Genomic DNA, 13,855 nt, shown 5'->3' with positions numbered 1-13,855 from the left:
TTTGGACATTAGTATTCTCTGAATTTGGATACATGTTAGGTCTCCAGATTTTCAGCAAGGAGCACACTGCTACATCAGGTCTCAGGAGTCCCTCTGACCTGCTCAAAGACATGCTCTAGCAAATTTTGCAATCCCATCATGTCTTCAATGTCTTCCATCCCCATAAACATATAAACATGGTTTATCCTGCCCCCTCTTAAAAAAGAAAATAAGACTTCCTGTTTAGGCATTTCCCCAGGTCTTTTCTTTATTTTACATCACAGCTCCTCAGGTGAGAAGTCTATGCTGCAATTTTTCCCCTTATATTCTCTTTTAACTCCAATATGGCTCTTTCCCCATACTCTACAGAATAGCAATTTTCAGAAAATAAATAAATATGTACTAGCAATGATTTAGACATAGGAACTTGTAATTACTTTGTTGATGGGAATGAAAAGTGAAAAGGCCACTTTGGAAAGCAATTTAGAAGTTCATCAAAATGGTAATCACAGAGTTTCCATAGAGTTTCCAGTAACCACATTTCTAGCTAAATGTCCAAGAAAAATGAAAACATGTCCACACACAAAAAATGAACATTAATGTTAACAGTGGCATTGCTCACAATATATAAAATGTAGAAACAGTCCCGGTGTCTGTTAAATGATGAAAGGCTAAATAAAAACTTGGTGTATGCATATGATGAAATATTAAATAGCAACAAAAAGGGATAAAATACTGATAAGCTCTAATATGAAACAACCTCAAAAACATTAGCTAATTGAAAGAAGTCAGTCATAACAGATTATATATTGTATACTTCCATTTATATGAAATGTACAGAATAGACAAATCTCTGGAAACAGAAAATAGATTAGTAGTTGTCTAAAACAGGAAAACAGGGGAAAGAGGTCAATGGAGAGTGACTGCTAATGGGTACAAGGCTTCTTTGGAAATGATAACAATGAATTAATGATGATGATGATGCCCAATTTTATAGATATACTAAAAACCTAAAGCTCAACTTTTAATTTTTTAAAGCTTTATTTATGCATACAAGAGCTGGGGTACAGGCCAGAGGTATGGGGGATAAGAGGATTCACCGGAGACAGAGTGGTGAGCAGGACAGGCAGACTGACTGAAATACACTTCTGAGGCGAGCAGTGGGGGAGACAGGAGAGATCTGCTGCACCATGTGGGTAGCTCCCTGGCTCGCCGGGGGATCAAACTCAAGCTGCAGAAGCTGCGGGTTTCTTCATAGTACAGTGCTCAACCCCTTGTGCCACCAGTGAGTCTCCTAAAGCTCAACTTTTAAATTAGAAAAAAAGGGGGGCCTCATCAGTGGCGCAGCGGGTTGAGCGCAGCACTATGAAGCTGTCCACAGCCTCTGCAGTGCAGGTTCGATCTCCGGCCATCCAGGGAGATTCCCTCATGACGCAGCAGACCTCTACTGGCGCGCCCACTGCTCCCCTCAGCAGTGTTTTTCATCAGTCTGCCTGTTCTGCTCTCCTCTCTGTCTCTGGTAAATTCTCTCTCCCTCCCATGCCTCTGGCCTGTACCCCAGTGCTTGTATAAATAAATGCATAAATAAATTTTTTTATGAAATAAATTTTTTATTTATGTATTTATTTATACAAGCACTGGCTACAGTCAGAAGCACGGGAGGGTGAGAGAATTCACCAAAACCAAAGCGGGGAACAGAACAGGCAGACTGACTAAATACACTGCTGAGGGGAGCAGCGGGCATGGCAGGAGAGGTCTGTGCACCATGTGGGACCCTCGCAGGTGGCTAGGGATGAACCGGCACTGCAGAGACTGCAGGCACCTTCGGAGTCCAACACTCAACCACCAAGGGAGGCCCATAAATACATAAATGAAGCTTTAAAAAAAAAGAAAACCACATCCTTTGTACACTCAGTATATAGACTCAGTCAAGAACTGAAAACAGGTTTCCTCCTTGATGTGGGGACACCTGCCACGATGAGAAACTCCTGCACAGTTCTGGCATTCTCTCTCTGGGCTGCCATTTTTCTCCTGCTAATTCCAGAAGGTAAGAAATGATGCTCGTCATTTCTCTTATAACCATGGAGCAAACAGCAGACTTTCAATGGCCTTTTAGCAATGTTAGCTAAGTGTGTTAAGATGAGATTTCTTCCCCCAAGTCTTTCTTGGATTACATATATATACATATATATATACCTTTATTTCAAAGGAAAAACATCCTTCTTTTTCCTTTATCATATCTTTATAAAAGATAACAGAACCACCAGTGAATATGTTGTCAATCGGTAGGTTAAAAACTGCCAGAAAGGAAAAACAAACAAATAAACAAACAGTTATTAAGATAGGAGAACAAATAGTGTCTTTCAAGAAAGGAAGAGTGGTGCCTCAGTGCTACTTGCTACAGCAACACTTGATGCTTTAACCCAACACTTTTGCTTATCAGAATAATCTGGAGGACTTTTTAAAAAAATACTGCCATCCCACATCCTGTCCTGGAAATTTCAATTTTTTTGTTTCTGGATGGAAACCAAGAATTGTTAGTTTTTAATGTCTAAACCTTGACCCCTGACCCCTCTAAGAGTGGTTGATTGGAGGAATTATGGACTTTTTTCTCTGAGGCTGGTATATGTATATAGTCATTCACAGAACACTTTGCAAAAAAATATTCTATTGAGTATCATTTCTGTAGCCCAGATCATGTAAAGCTGCACCTTTAGAGTCTATCTTATATATATACTTCTTCCCAGGAAAAAAATATGATGTGTGTAACATTCTCTTAATTTACCTAATTTTTCACCCTTTTATTTCTAGAGTTTAGAATTCCCTCCTCTCAATCTCCCAGTGAAAATTAGAACCTCTATGGCCACTCTCCTCCCCTTCCACTCACCTTCAGCAGTTTATGAAAGGCTTCTGTATCATTTATACCATCTTATAAATTTGTGAATTGGCTTTAATAACGGTAGCAGGACTGAGCCCTATTTAAGGTACCCTGAGTCTCAGCCAATGTACAGGAAAAATATTTCAGGAGGATCCAAGAACATCTGGTGCAGGAAAGGTAGAAACTGAGAGCATATCCAAAAGCTCAAGATCCTCTCAGCCAGCATGGATGGTGTGCCAGCGTTAGATCTCATTACTCTCTAACTGTGAATCTATACTCTTGGTCTAGCATAGAAAATATGACTCCTCATAGTGAGTCAAATGGCTCCTTCTTCCCCTACCTCATCAGAGAAGACTTTTTATTAAACTAGGGTACTGGGCCTGGAGAAAAACCAAAGAATTCATGGGTAGGATTACAGCTAAAAGGAGTAATAACAGTTTTTAAACTGTGTTTTTATTGTAGAAGGACCTGGGGTGAAAACAGCAGCTCAGGCATCTAAAAGTGCCTCTGCTTTCCCAGATGATTAGACTACTAGAAATGGGTGGGAAGATACCCTAGAGTGTCATCATCACAAGCATCCCCTGTAGCAATTGTTGCTGGTGTAGAGCAATGCACAGCTCTCTGCTCTTTGCAAGACTTGAAGCTTGTCATTGGTTTCCAGCCTGATAATCCCTGGAACTGCCAATTCACAGCATCTGTGAGTGGAAGAGCAGAGCCTTCTCAGACAATGCAACAGGAGTGGGATTTACATTCAGATAGCTAAACATCTTGGTGGAGAGGAGGGATCAGAAGTGTCCTGATCAATGCTTCCTTTCTAATCTGGAAAAGTATGTCTGGCCTTAGAAACATGGCTTTAATGGAGCTCTATGGGGCAGGCACTGAGAGGATTTGCCTTTTTCTTTTTAACAGATTTCTGTGAAAAAATCATTGGAGGACATGATGTGCAACCTCATTCAAGACCCTACATGGTTCTACTTCAAACAAAAAATAGTCTTTGTGCTGGGGCTTTGATTAAAGAGGACTGGGTATTGACTGCGGCTCACTGTGTCCTGTAAGTGTTTGAATTTGAAAACATTTTTGAGACATTCTATTTTGGGGGAATAGTAACAAAAAGTAGATCCCTGTAAAGTCACAGGAAGCTCATGTATCTTCACATCACTGAAGTCTTTGGAAACCTGCTATATACCAGCAGGGTAATCACAGGCTTGGCCCCAGTAAATCAGACCAATCAGACCACAATGAGCCTCCACCAGTTCTTCCTGTGTCTTCCAGAGCCACCTGATTCAGGTGCTGAAAGGTTTTGTTTCTGGTCCTGACTCTTGACTGGGAAGAAGTGGCCACAGAGGCAGAAAACTTTCCTTGTCCCTCAGGTGCCTGTGCACAACTGTCAGGGAGCAAAACTTGATTCATATGCCTTTCCATTTCCCTGAGTAAACACCTCTCACACCTTCAGGCCTGTCTTAACCCCAATCAACCACTATCTTCAACTCCTCCCAAGCCTGGTCTTTCCTCTACTCCCTAAATCAAGCCTCCAAACCTGGACTGTTACCATGACAGCCACTATCACACTGGCTATGTAAACTCACACATTACTATATAAACTTAGAGTTAAATGAAACTACCAATTTAGTTGCTAGTCACACTTGTCACACTAGATATACGTGTCTAGTGACTTCCAGATAAGACAATATGGATTTTTGGAACATTTCATCATGAAAATGTGCTCTGCTACAGGCACTGTTCTACCATCTAAAGTGAAACTAACATCCACTGGTGTAATGGAAAATAGTGGTGTGAATAGCTGGTTTGTGTGGTTTATACGAGATTGTGAATGATGAAGTCTTAATCAATTATACATCAGAGAGTATTTGCATTTTATTAAACAAAATAAATATTTAGCATGTAATAAAAAAAAGGAAAGCACCCTGGACCCCTTCTTCAAGTCACCATGCCCCCAATATCCACACACTCAAGGCCATGCAAATTTTGGGAATCTATTTCTAAAAGTTTTTCTATTTAAGTTAAGCTGGCTATTCTCTTACAAAGATCCCTTCAGTACTTTACAATATCAAGTGCCTTTTGCTTTTGTCTCTAGCCCATTGAAATCTTTGTTTTGCTGTAATCTATAACCTGATTCTCTATCAGAGGTAATGGAAGCTTAGGTATACACCACCGTAATCCTAACAGACTTGCTTAGGTATCTTGGAATTCTCTTATTTATTTTTCAATGTACCCAGTTCAGCTTGTTACAAATAAGCAGGTGATGATGATGACCATGAAGATGATGATGATGATAAATTCATAAACATATCACTTTTTATTCTCTAAAGGACTTGCATAGTAGCCATATTTACATATGGGACAGTAAAACTAATCTGTACATAACATGCTCAGCTCCTGTTTATAACAGTAAATACAGTTAATAGTGTTGTGACTTTTCAGGAACAAGAAGTCCCAGATCATTCTTGGGGTTCATTCAAGAACCAAGAGTAAGACAGAAACACAGACAATGTCCCTTAAGAAAGAGTTTCCCTATCCATGCTATGATCCAGAAACATATGAGAATGATCTTCAACTTGTACAGGTACGTACCTTTGTCTGTCTTCTTCAAATTCAGAGAAGCTAGTACAATCTGACACTGAAATCTTTCCTCAGTTGCCCCTGTCATAAAGACTGTAGTTATGTAGGGAGACACTGAGGGTTGAACTAAAATTTAAGCAAATATGTGAATATTTTAATTCTCTCATTCAGTTAACTTTTCATTCTTATCTTCCAACAGCTGAGCAAAAAGGCAACAATTAATAAAAACGTGGCTATCCTTTCTTTACCTAGAAAGGAGGAGGATGTGAAACCAAATAGCACGTGTCGAGTTGCAGGCTGGGGGAAGGTTGGTAACAAAGGGTCTTCATCAGACACTCTGAAAGAAGTCAATGTCACCGTCATTGACAGAAAAACCTGCAATGGAAAAAAATACTATAATTATAATCCTGTGATTGGACTGAATATGATTTGTGCTGGAAACATCAAGGGTGGAAAGGACTCATGTGACGTAAGTACAATAAGATCTCATGTTTTAGCTGTTGGATTAAGTCATGCAGACATAAAAAATGTAATATCACACTTTGTCATGGCATGTCTTCCATAGAGTTCTAATGCTTTGTGGAAAGAGTTTGATAAAAGCCCAGTGAAATAAATTCATAGTCTCAGCTCAAGTAAGTTCATAAAAAAATAACAAGTTTGCTTCTAGTGCTATGGCTTGTTTTATATCAAAGACTACTTAGAAGTAATTTTTCTCATTTTCCCATATTGATATATGGAAATCAAAACTTACAGATATGTAGCACTTAAAAGGGCTGACGTCAGGGTCCCCTAGAGTCTTCAGTAACCTTTCCCATCTCAGCACCTCGCAACTATCCTTCTGCCATGTGACGGGGCAATTGCTTGTCATTCCCAGGTACTGGATTAGACCCCATCACTTTGTAGAGCCACATTCAATCCCAGGAGACAACTTCCAAGCATGGCCCATGCCAGAGAAGGTGCACACCCTCACACCCGAGCCCTCTGAGAAGGGAGGGCCGGACCCTACTTAAGATGAGAGTAGAAGAAACACTCCCCATGTCTAAGCTCTGAGTATTGGCTTTGATCCCTCCTCAAAAACTCCTCAGAGCCTCCTCTGAAAAGATATGCAGTGTGCACAGATTCAGGCTCACCAGAGATTTAGGGACCAGAGGCCTCTGCCCTCCGCAGGAGCTTGCCTATGAACTTTGGTGAATTTTAATGACTCTTTTCAGTAGGAAGGACAGACAAATCCAGGACAAGATGGCATTTGTCTTTGTACTGCTCTAGTTTTTTCTCTTTTGCCCTCCCTCACCCTTCCCTCCCCTCATCCACTACTCTGAGTGATGGGGTTCAGATGATGGGTTCAGTGAATGAGGTTCCTGGGTTACCCCTGAGAAAAGTTTCAGCAGAATTTCCCACTCGGCAGCACACAGCAAGTTTTACTAAGGACAAAGACATAGACACAAACAGGCAAAGGCCGCATTTTTTTTTTTGGGGGGGGGGTGGAAGCTGCATTTTAAAAAGATAAGTTTATCAGGAAAAAAGAGAAAGGAGGAGAGAGGGAAAGAGGTGCCTGCATAGACACAAGTGGGTGGAGAGCTGCATTTGAAAGAGGAAGGTTTGTTAAAGAGATGGCTGTGTAGGCACAGGCAGGCAGTCTTAGGACAAGACCTGCATTTTGCCAAGGCAGGAGATGTTCTTACATAGTGTTCTTTGGGAGGGGAGAGGTGGGAGGCAGGGAGAATTTGTTCCTTTGTGGAATTTCATCTATCACTTCTAATGTCTGGTTGGGTTAATCTGAAATAACTGTTGTTCCTTTGTATGACTAACAAGACTCCATATCCACACCTCTGGTCTGTGCCTTTAGATTTCCATAGCCAGTTTAGAGACTCTTTAATCATCTCTACCCCCACCTCTAGTTTTGTTCCTTGTGAAGCTTCCATCACACATTTTCTACTCTGAGCTCCCATCGTGAGCATCCAAGGACCCCGACACTCAGGCCTTTGCAGCCCACACACAGCATCCCGAGGCCTGCACAGCATGCCAAGATGTCTGTCCTCTCCCCACCAGCCTCCCTTGCCATCCAAACCTAGCTGTCCTGCCCATTCTCTCAACGCCCAAGACTCCTCTGAATTGGCTCTTGATGAAATTAGACCTAAGGACTGATTCTGAGAGTGTCAGGCACTGTATTAGACAAGGGAAAGAAATACACCTGTCTGAGTGGACCAGGGTTCTCACATGGCTCTTGAGATCATACACATATAAGGCCAACTTTTGCCTGCAAAGGGAGCGTCCCACAGCCCTCACATCACCAGGAAGGGGGTAAATGGGCAGATTTACACTGCACAGCTCTGCACACAGGCCTCAGCGGCCCTCCATCCAGCTCCACCCGCCTTCCCCAAAGCAGGGGCACTGAGGGACCAAGCCAGACTCGAGTTCTCACATACAGTTAGAGATGCAATTCTAGAGTTCTTTGACAGAATACGCGGTCACACATGAGGTGGCACGGTCTGGTAGAAAAAGGCAGCAACTTACAGATAACTGAAGCTTATCTGCTCTGGAGTCAGCTCTGATGTGTAATCACTGATTTCTGGGTGTTTCCACCCAGCATGAGCTGGGAGGGGTGCTGTGCGTTGGAGATGGTGAAAGCAGTTTGCATTGGTCTTGGGTCTTTGGGCAGATAATTATATGCTGGAAATGCTTGAAAATATGGTTTTTACTCTTTGCCTTTTGCCCTATCTGCATCTGACCATTTTACCCTTTGAGTTCTAAGTAGTCTGAAAAATGACAAACAGGCAGGTTTTCTTTCTAAAATAGAGGATCAACCTCAAAATCAGTTTATAAGGTAAACAGTACATATTTTATTTCCATTTTCACTGGTTTGATAATGCATAAAGGAAGCTAATATTTAAATATCCCCAAGCATTTTAGTTTTTTAAGCAGTGATTTTCAATTAGTCAAGTTGTCTATTAAGTTTCAACTAAGTTTTAACTTCACATTTAATGAAATTTCTGCCATCCTGCTAATGGTCATGTTCCATGCTAATTCCCCATCACCCCTCTTGTGTTTCCCCAGGGAGACTCTGGCAGTCCTTTGATATGTAACAATAGTCTCACAGGCATCACTTCCTTTGGCCGCAAAGGGAAATGTGGAGATCCTCGCTTCCCTGGCATCTATACTCGTCTCGCAAAGAAGCACATCAACTGGATAAAAAAGACTATGAACGGAGCAGTTTAGAATTGTATTTCATTTCATTTACTGTTACTTTTTGATCTTATATATGAAATCAATTTGCGTGACTGTGCCTGTTTCTTTACTCTCACTGTAATGGGGGCAGGTCTCCACCAGCAACATGGGGCAGAGTCATACAGTCACCTGGAGGATAATGCAAGGGAGCGATTAGGGGAACAATGTCATGGTGTCATTCAGGAGTTATGTAACTAACAGTGTTACTTATCTCGAGGAATCCCAGCAGGAAAGATCAGGTGTCTAGTAACAAACACAGTAAGAACTCAGCATTTCTGCAAGAACCACAAACCACCAGTCTAGAGCATGCAATTTAAAGAAAATGAGTTGACCCTTCCAAAGCCATTGTTCTACATCAACACCTGCTATTCATACTTAACATGCAAGACCCTGAGTCTGTGTGAAATACAGGGACAGGAAATCCTTGCAGCAATTTCTAAAGGCAAGAGAAAAGTAGACATTAAAATTTAAGGGCCTATAAAGGATGCACGTGATGAGACAAGAAAATGATGCCCCAGAAAGTCAACCTCCCTTCTCAGCCATTCTCATTTAAACCCTGGATTATCTGTGGATGGCGTGGGCAGAGGTCGCTGTAGTCACTGATGCTGAGAGTGGCGCTTGTGGACCCTGCAGTATGTTCCACACTACTCAAGACTGCACTTAATGGTGCCTCGAAGTCTTGGGTCAGTAGGATATGATCCTAATGAAAAGTGTTGACACCACTTGGGAGACTTGCCCTTCACTTTGTTGGACTTGAAATTCTGCCTTTAGGGATCTTTGCTGTCTTGTAGCCATTCGTTACATGGATTCTTATCTGAACTTGCCTCTACAGTGACTCCATCAAGTCAAAATTAAACCAGGTATCCACAGCCACTGCAGCATGAGTTCGATCCCTGGCCAGGCCAGGTAGTAACCCACATGGCACAGTAGACCTCTCCTGACTCACCTGCTGCTCCCCTCATCAGTGTACTTTGGTCAATCTGCCTGTTCTGTTCCCCACTGTCTCTGGTGAATCCTCTCACCCCCCCTCCACCTCTGGCTTGTACCCCAGCTCTTGTATACATAAGTAAATAAATCTTTAAAAAAAATAAAAATAATAATAATAAAAAAAAACCCTGGATTATCTGCCTGTTTTCCTGGTTCTCCTTGTCGCTGAGCCTGGGCAGCCAACAAGGTTAGAGTGGCTTCTATGCCATACTAGGAAGTGGGTGTTGAATTGTGGCCTGAAAGCTTATTTTGAAAAAAGTCCTGTGAGGAAGAGGGGTGATTTTACCTTACCTTATACGTTCTTCTAGAATGACAAATAATTAATTTTAAGATCAGACAGATAGGGCCTCCCCGGTGGCGCAGGGGTTGAGCGCTGGGCTGCGAAGCTACCCGCAACCTCTGCAGCACCGGTTCAATCCCTGGCCACCGGTGAGAGTCCCACATGGCGTGCAGACCTCTCCTGCCATGCCTGCTGCTCCCCTCAGCAGTGTACTTCGGTCCTTCTGCCTGTTCTGTTCCCTGCTCTGGCTCTGGTGAATTCTCTCACCCTCCCGCGGTTCTGACTGTACCCAATGCTTGTATAAATAAATAAATAAATCTTAAAAAAAAAAAAAGATCAGACAGACAAAAGAAAAAAAATTAATTTAATAATAATATGTGTACCTCCTGAATTCTCAGAAAAACCCCACAGAACTTAAAGTTCCTGCTTAACTCAGAATTTCTAAATGTATCTGCCCACATGACCTGTGTTTATACAGCATCTGTTCTCTAAACTCTTTTGGGAATTTTTTTTTTAAGATTGATTTATTTATTTATGAATACAAGAACTGGGGCACCAGCCAGAGGTGCAGGTGGTGAGAGGACTCACCAGAGACAGAGTGGGGAACAGAACAGGCAGACTGACTGAAATACACTGCTGAGGAGAGCAGTGGGCGAGACAGGAGAGGTCTGTTGTGCTGTGTGGGTTGCTCCCTGGCCTGCCAGGGATCGAACTCGTACTGCAGAGTCTGCAGATTGCTTCATAGTGAGGTGCTTAACCCCTTGTGCCCAGAGAGGCCCTTGGGAAATATAGAGAAAAGAAACTACTGGATTAAAGGCAAAAACTGGTTCCTGAGAACTCAAAAGTAACTGCAATTCTAACCTTGTTGGTAGAGGAAAATGACTATTACCTTTCCTGTGGTAAGCTGGAGAACAGAACATGGATCCAAGCAGATTTTAGAAGTTCAAAAATGGAAATTGGAAAAGAATCTGGTGTCAATATTCACAGCCTAATAAGCAATAATTCTTATCACTTGTGCTCAAATACTAACTTAGAGGCATTTAGAGAACTTCAAATTTTCATCATCCATTATTGGTACACATGAATTTCATCTAACAGATCACTAAAATTAATAGCACATAATTTTTATGGGGACATTCTCAGACTTAGGATATCCATGTGGAAGAGTCTACCATCATTTTGAACCAAAACAGTCACCAATTACAGTATATTGAGAAAGGATGGTCAATGACTTACTTATGATACCTAAAAATACTCACCAATATTCTTTAGCTAACACTGTAAGAACTCTTTGACTGGTAAGAGAAACCACATTTGTATGACTGCATATTAAATGCACCCTATCTTCTTTCTTATAAAAACTCCTGTCCTGATTGACACATATCAGCACAGCATTATGAAGACACAGTGGCATTACAGGGGTCTAAGCTCCCTACAACTCATTTCTCTCACTGATGACAAACTATAGATTTTGAACAAAGTATAAAAAAAAACACATGTGAACTCTGGAAAATAAGCAAAATCTGATAAAATAAGCATGGGAATCAAAACTTGAAGAATCACTGAATGTAACTAAAACTAGTTGTGGTGATACTTCACAATGTATATATTATAGTTACATTGAACTCCTGAAGCCAATATAATGTGATATCAATTATACCTCAATAAAATTTTTCTTTATAAAATACTTGGAGAAACAAGCAGCTGAGTTTTGCTCTGAGGGTAGAACCTTGTCTTGGAGTAGCACTGTTACAGAGCAACCCCAATATGAAACGGGTTGCGTGACTGTGGGCCCTCACCCACACACTTAAAAGGGACTTATTAATGCTAAATTGTAGGTACAAACAACAGGTTAATATAAGGTTTATTTACAAAGGAAGGGGAAATGAAGAAATGAATAACACAGGGAGATAAATTCGTAAATGCATCCTGCCCATTCCGCTAATCTGGAACCCCAATGACCTGACAAGAGCTGGTGTAAAGCCAGGCCCAAGGGACCACAAAGGCCAATCCCAGCTCACATGGCTGGTTATATACCCACAGAAAAAGCATGACTGCTCAACTCTGCCCCCAGGTCCTCACAACCCTCCCTTTGGTGATCATGGGATTTTTAGTTCTCAGTGGCCAATCAAGTGGGGGTGGAGTCCACAAAGCCTGTATGGAGTTTGCTCAGGACATCCTTTCCCCCTAACAGCACCAGCAATGAAAGTCTTATAGATCCGAAAGATGTCCTGAAGAAGGCATCTTCCTGGTTAGAGGAACCAGGAAAAGGTGGCCGAGGTGGTCAAAGTTCAAGAGTAAAGAAAGCCAGAGAAAGCTATCATCTGTTGTGAGTGTATGAACCCTCACACATCTCAGCCTGATTCCTAAATCATGTAAGCAGGGTATGAAATCAGCTTAGCAAAGACTGCGAATTGAACTGAGATTTGAAACAGCAATATAATTCCAACCTAGACTATGGTCCAAATATATCATTAATTGACTAATATCCTACCTCTATTAACATCACTGAAATGTTCTGTCTTCTCTCTAACCCTTATAAGTCCCACCCTTACAGAGCTGTCTGAACAGCTCTATGAAGTCTCTCTGGACAATTCCAAAGCTAATTGAGCTCCTTATTGTCCTATAGTTCCTTAGAGCCCAGAATTTATTATTGAAATTATATATTGGCAAAATGGTGGTTCCATGTGGGAGAGTACTGTCTTCCCTACTAGATTATAGACAAATAGCAAGATGACCTGATGTGATAGTTTTAGTGATTCGATTTACAGATGTTTCGATTCTGCCTACGAACATGCCATCATTTTGTACACATAATTCTTACACAGTAAAACAAAATGTATATTCCTCACATCCCACCAGCAACAGTACCTAACACGAAAAGTGCACACAAGAAAAACAACTATAGTAACCACTTGGGTGGTTCACCATTTGAAGAGAAAACACAAGACATATTGGTTTTCCCAGAATCAAATTTCAAGTTGAGTACAGAAAGCGTTTTGTCATTCAGTTTTCGATTCACAATCTAAACAATAACTTAGTCATTTTGAAGCCCAATAAGACGAATCTTCACATCTGGTTGGAGTATGGAGTAGCTTATATCACTGCACCTTTTAAGATGGAAGGATTCATCTCTGCCTCATCTTTACAACCTATAAGAAATAAACAGCTCTTGGGTCTCCCTGGTGGCGCAAGGGGTTAAGCACTGCACTATGAAGCAATCCACAGCCTCTGCAGTGCAGGTTCGATCCCCGGCCAGCCAGGGAGAAACCCACATGCCTGTTCTGTTTCCCACTCTGTCTCTGGTGAATCCTCTCACCCCCTGAATCTCTGGCCTGAACCCCCTCTCTTGTATGCAAAAATAAATAAATAAATCTTTAAAAAAAAATGAACAGCTCTATAGATCGCTATGATCCTGAAAACATAATTTCTACTTGTAGGCATTAAGAGAACATGGAGTGTGGGCCTCCCGTGGTGGTGCAGCGGTTGAGCGCTGGGCTGAGGGGCTGCCCGCATCCTCTGCAGCACCAGCTCGTTCCCCAGCCGCCGGTGAGGGTCCCACAAAAAAAAAAAAAAAAAGAGAACATGAAGTGAAAAGGGAAGCAGTCATTGGGATAAAACTGAAATATAAGTTGCAGAAGGAAGGAAGGGAAAAATGAAGATGTAAGTATAAAACAAATATATTTTTATATTTATAAAAATACAAATGGCATTTTCCAATAAAAAGCAATTCAGTGTCAGGCCAAAATGTAGATGACAAATTGTGGGAGCTCATGGCAATGCTGCTATATCATGTTTTGAATATTTATGATCATTTGAGATTTTCAAATTAAAGTAATTTGTGCATAACAATATACCTATCAATTCAGCAATTAAGATAAATTTAACCCCTATTTAATCTTTGTCAATAAATATTTGTTGATTCA

At 41.3% G+C, this 13,855-nt stretch overlaps 1 protein-coding gene across 1 annotated transcript; it reads left to right on the top strand.

The window, feature by feature from the left end:
• Nucleotides 1-1,946: 1,946 nt before the first annotated feature.
• Nucleotides 1,947-9,723, top strand: LOC119261062 (granzyme A-like). The gene is made up of 5 exons (XM_037530285.2): nucleotides 1,947-2,026; nucleotides 3,767-3,908; nucleotides 5,300-5,441; nucleotides 5,637-5,906; nucleotides 8,492-9,723. Exons 1-5 carry the CDS (start codon nucleotides 1,957-1,959, stop codon nucleotides 8,651-8,653), a joined length of 786 nt encoding a protein of 261 aa, XP_037386182.1. The 5' UTR covers nucleotides 1,947-1,956; the 3' UTR covers nucleotides 8,654-9,723.
• The last annotated feature ends 4,132 nt before the right edge of the window (nucleotides 9,724-13,855 follow it).

The sequence above is a fragment of the Talpa occidentalis genome, unplaced genomic scaffold (assembly GCF_014898055.3).
Source record: "Talpa occidentalis isolate TD23 unplaced genomic scaffold, MPIMG_talOcc4v2.1 talOcc4.6, whole genome shotgun sequence".
Taxonomy (NCBI): domain Eukaryota; kingdom Metazoa; phylum Chordata; class Mammalia; order Eulipotyphla; family Talpidae; genus Talpa; species Talpa occidentalis.
Note: the sequence above shows the minus strand (reverse complement) of the source record. Positions and strands in the feature narration are given on the sequence as shown.

What these genes read in the sequence shown, in the direction of transcription:
- LOC119261062 (XM_037530285.2), top strand. Translation starts at nt 1,957, where the DNA reads ATGAGAAACTCCTGCACAGTTCTGGCATTCTCTCTCTGGGCTGCCATT. An exon ending in ACTGCGGCTCACTGTGTCCT is followed by an intron (nt 3,909 to 5,299) that starts GTAAGTGTTTGA and finishes GTGACTTTTCAG; the next exon opens with GAACAAGAAGTCCCAGATCA. An exon ending in GTGGAAAGGACTCATGTGAC is followed by an intron (nt 5,907 to 8,491) that starts GTAAGTACAATA and finishes GTGTTTCCCCAG; the next exon opens with GGAGACTCTGGCAGTCCTTT.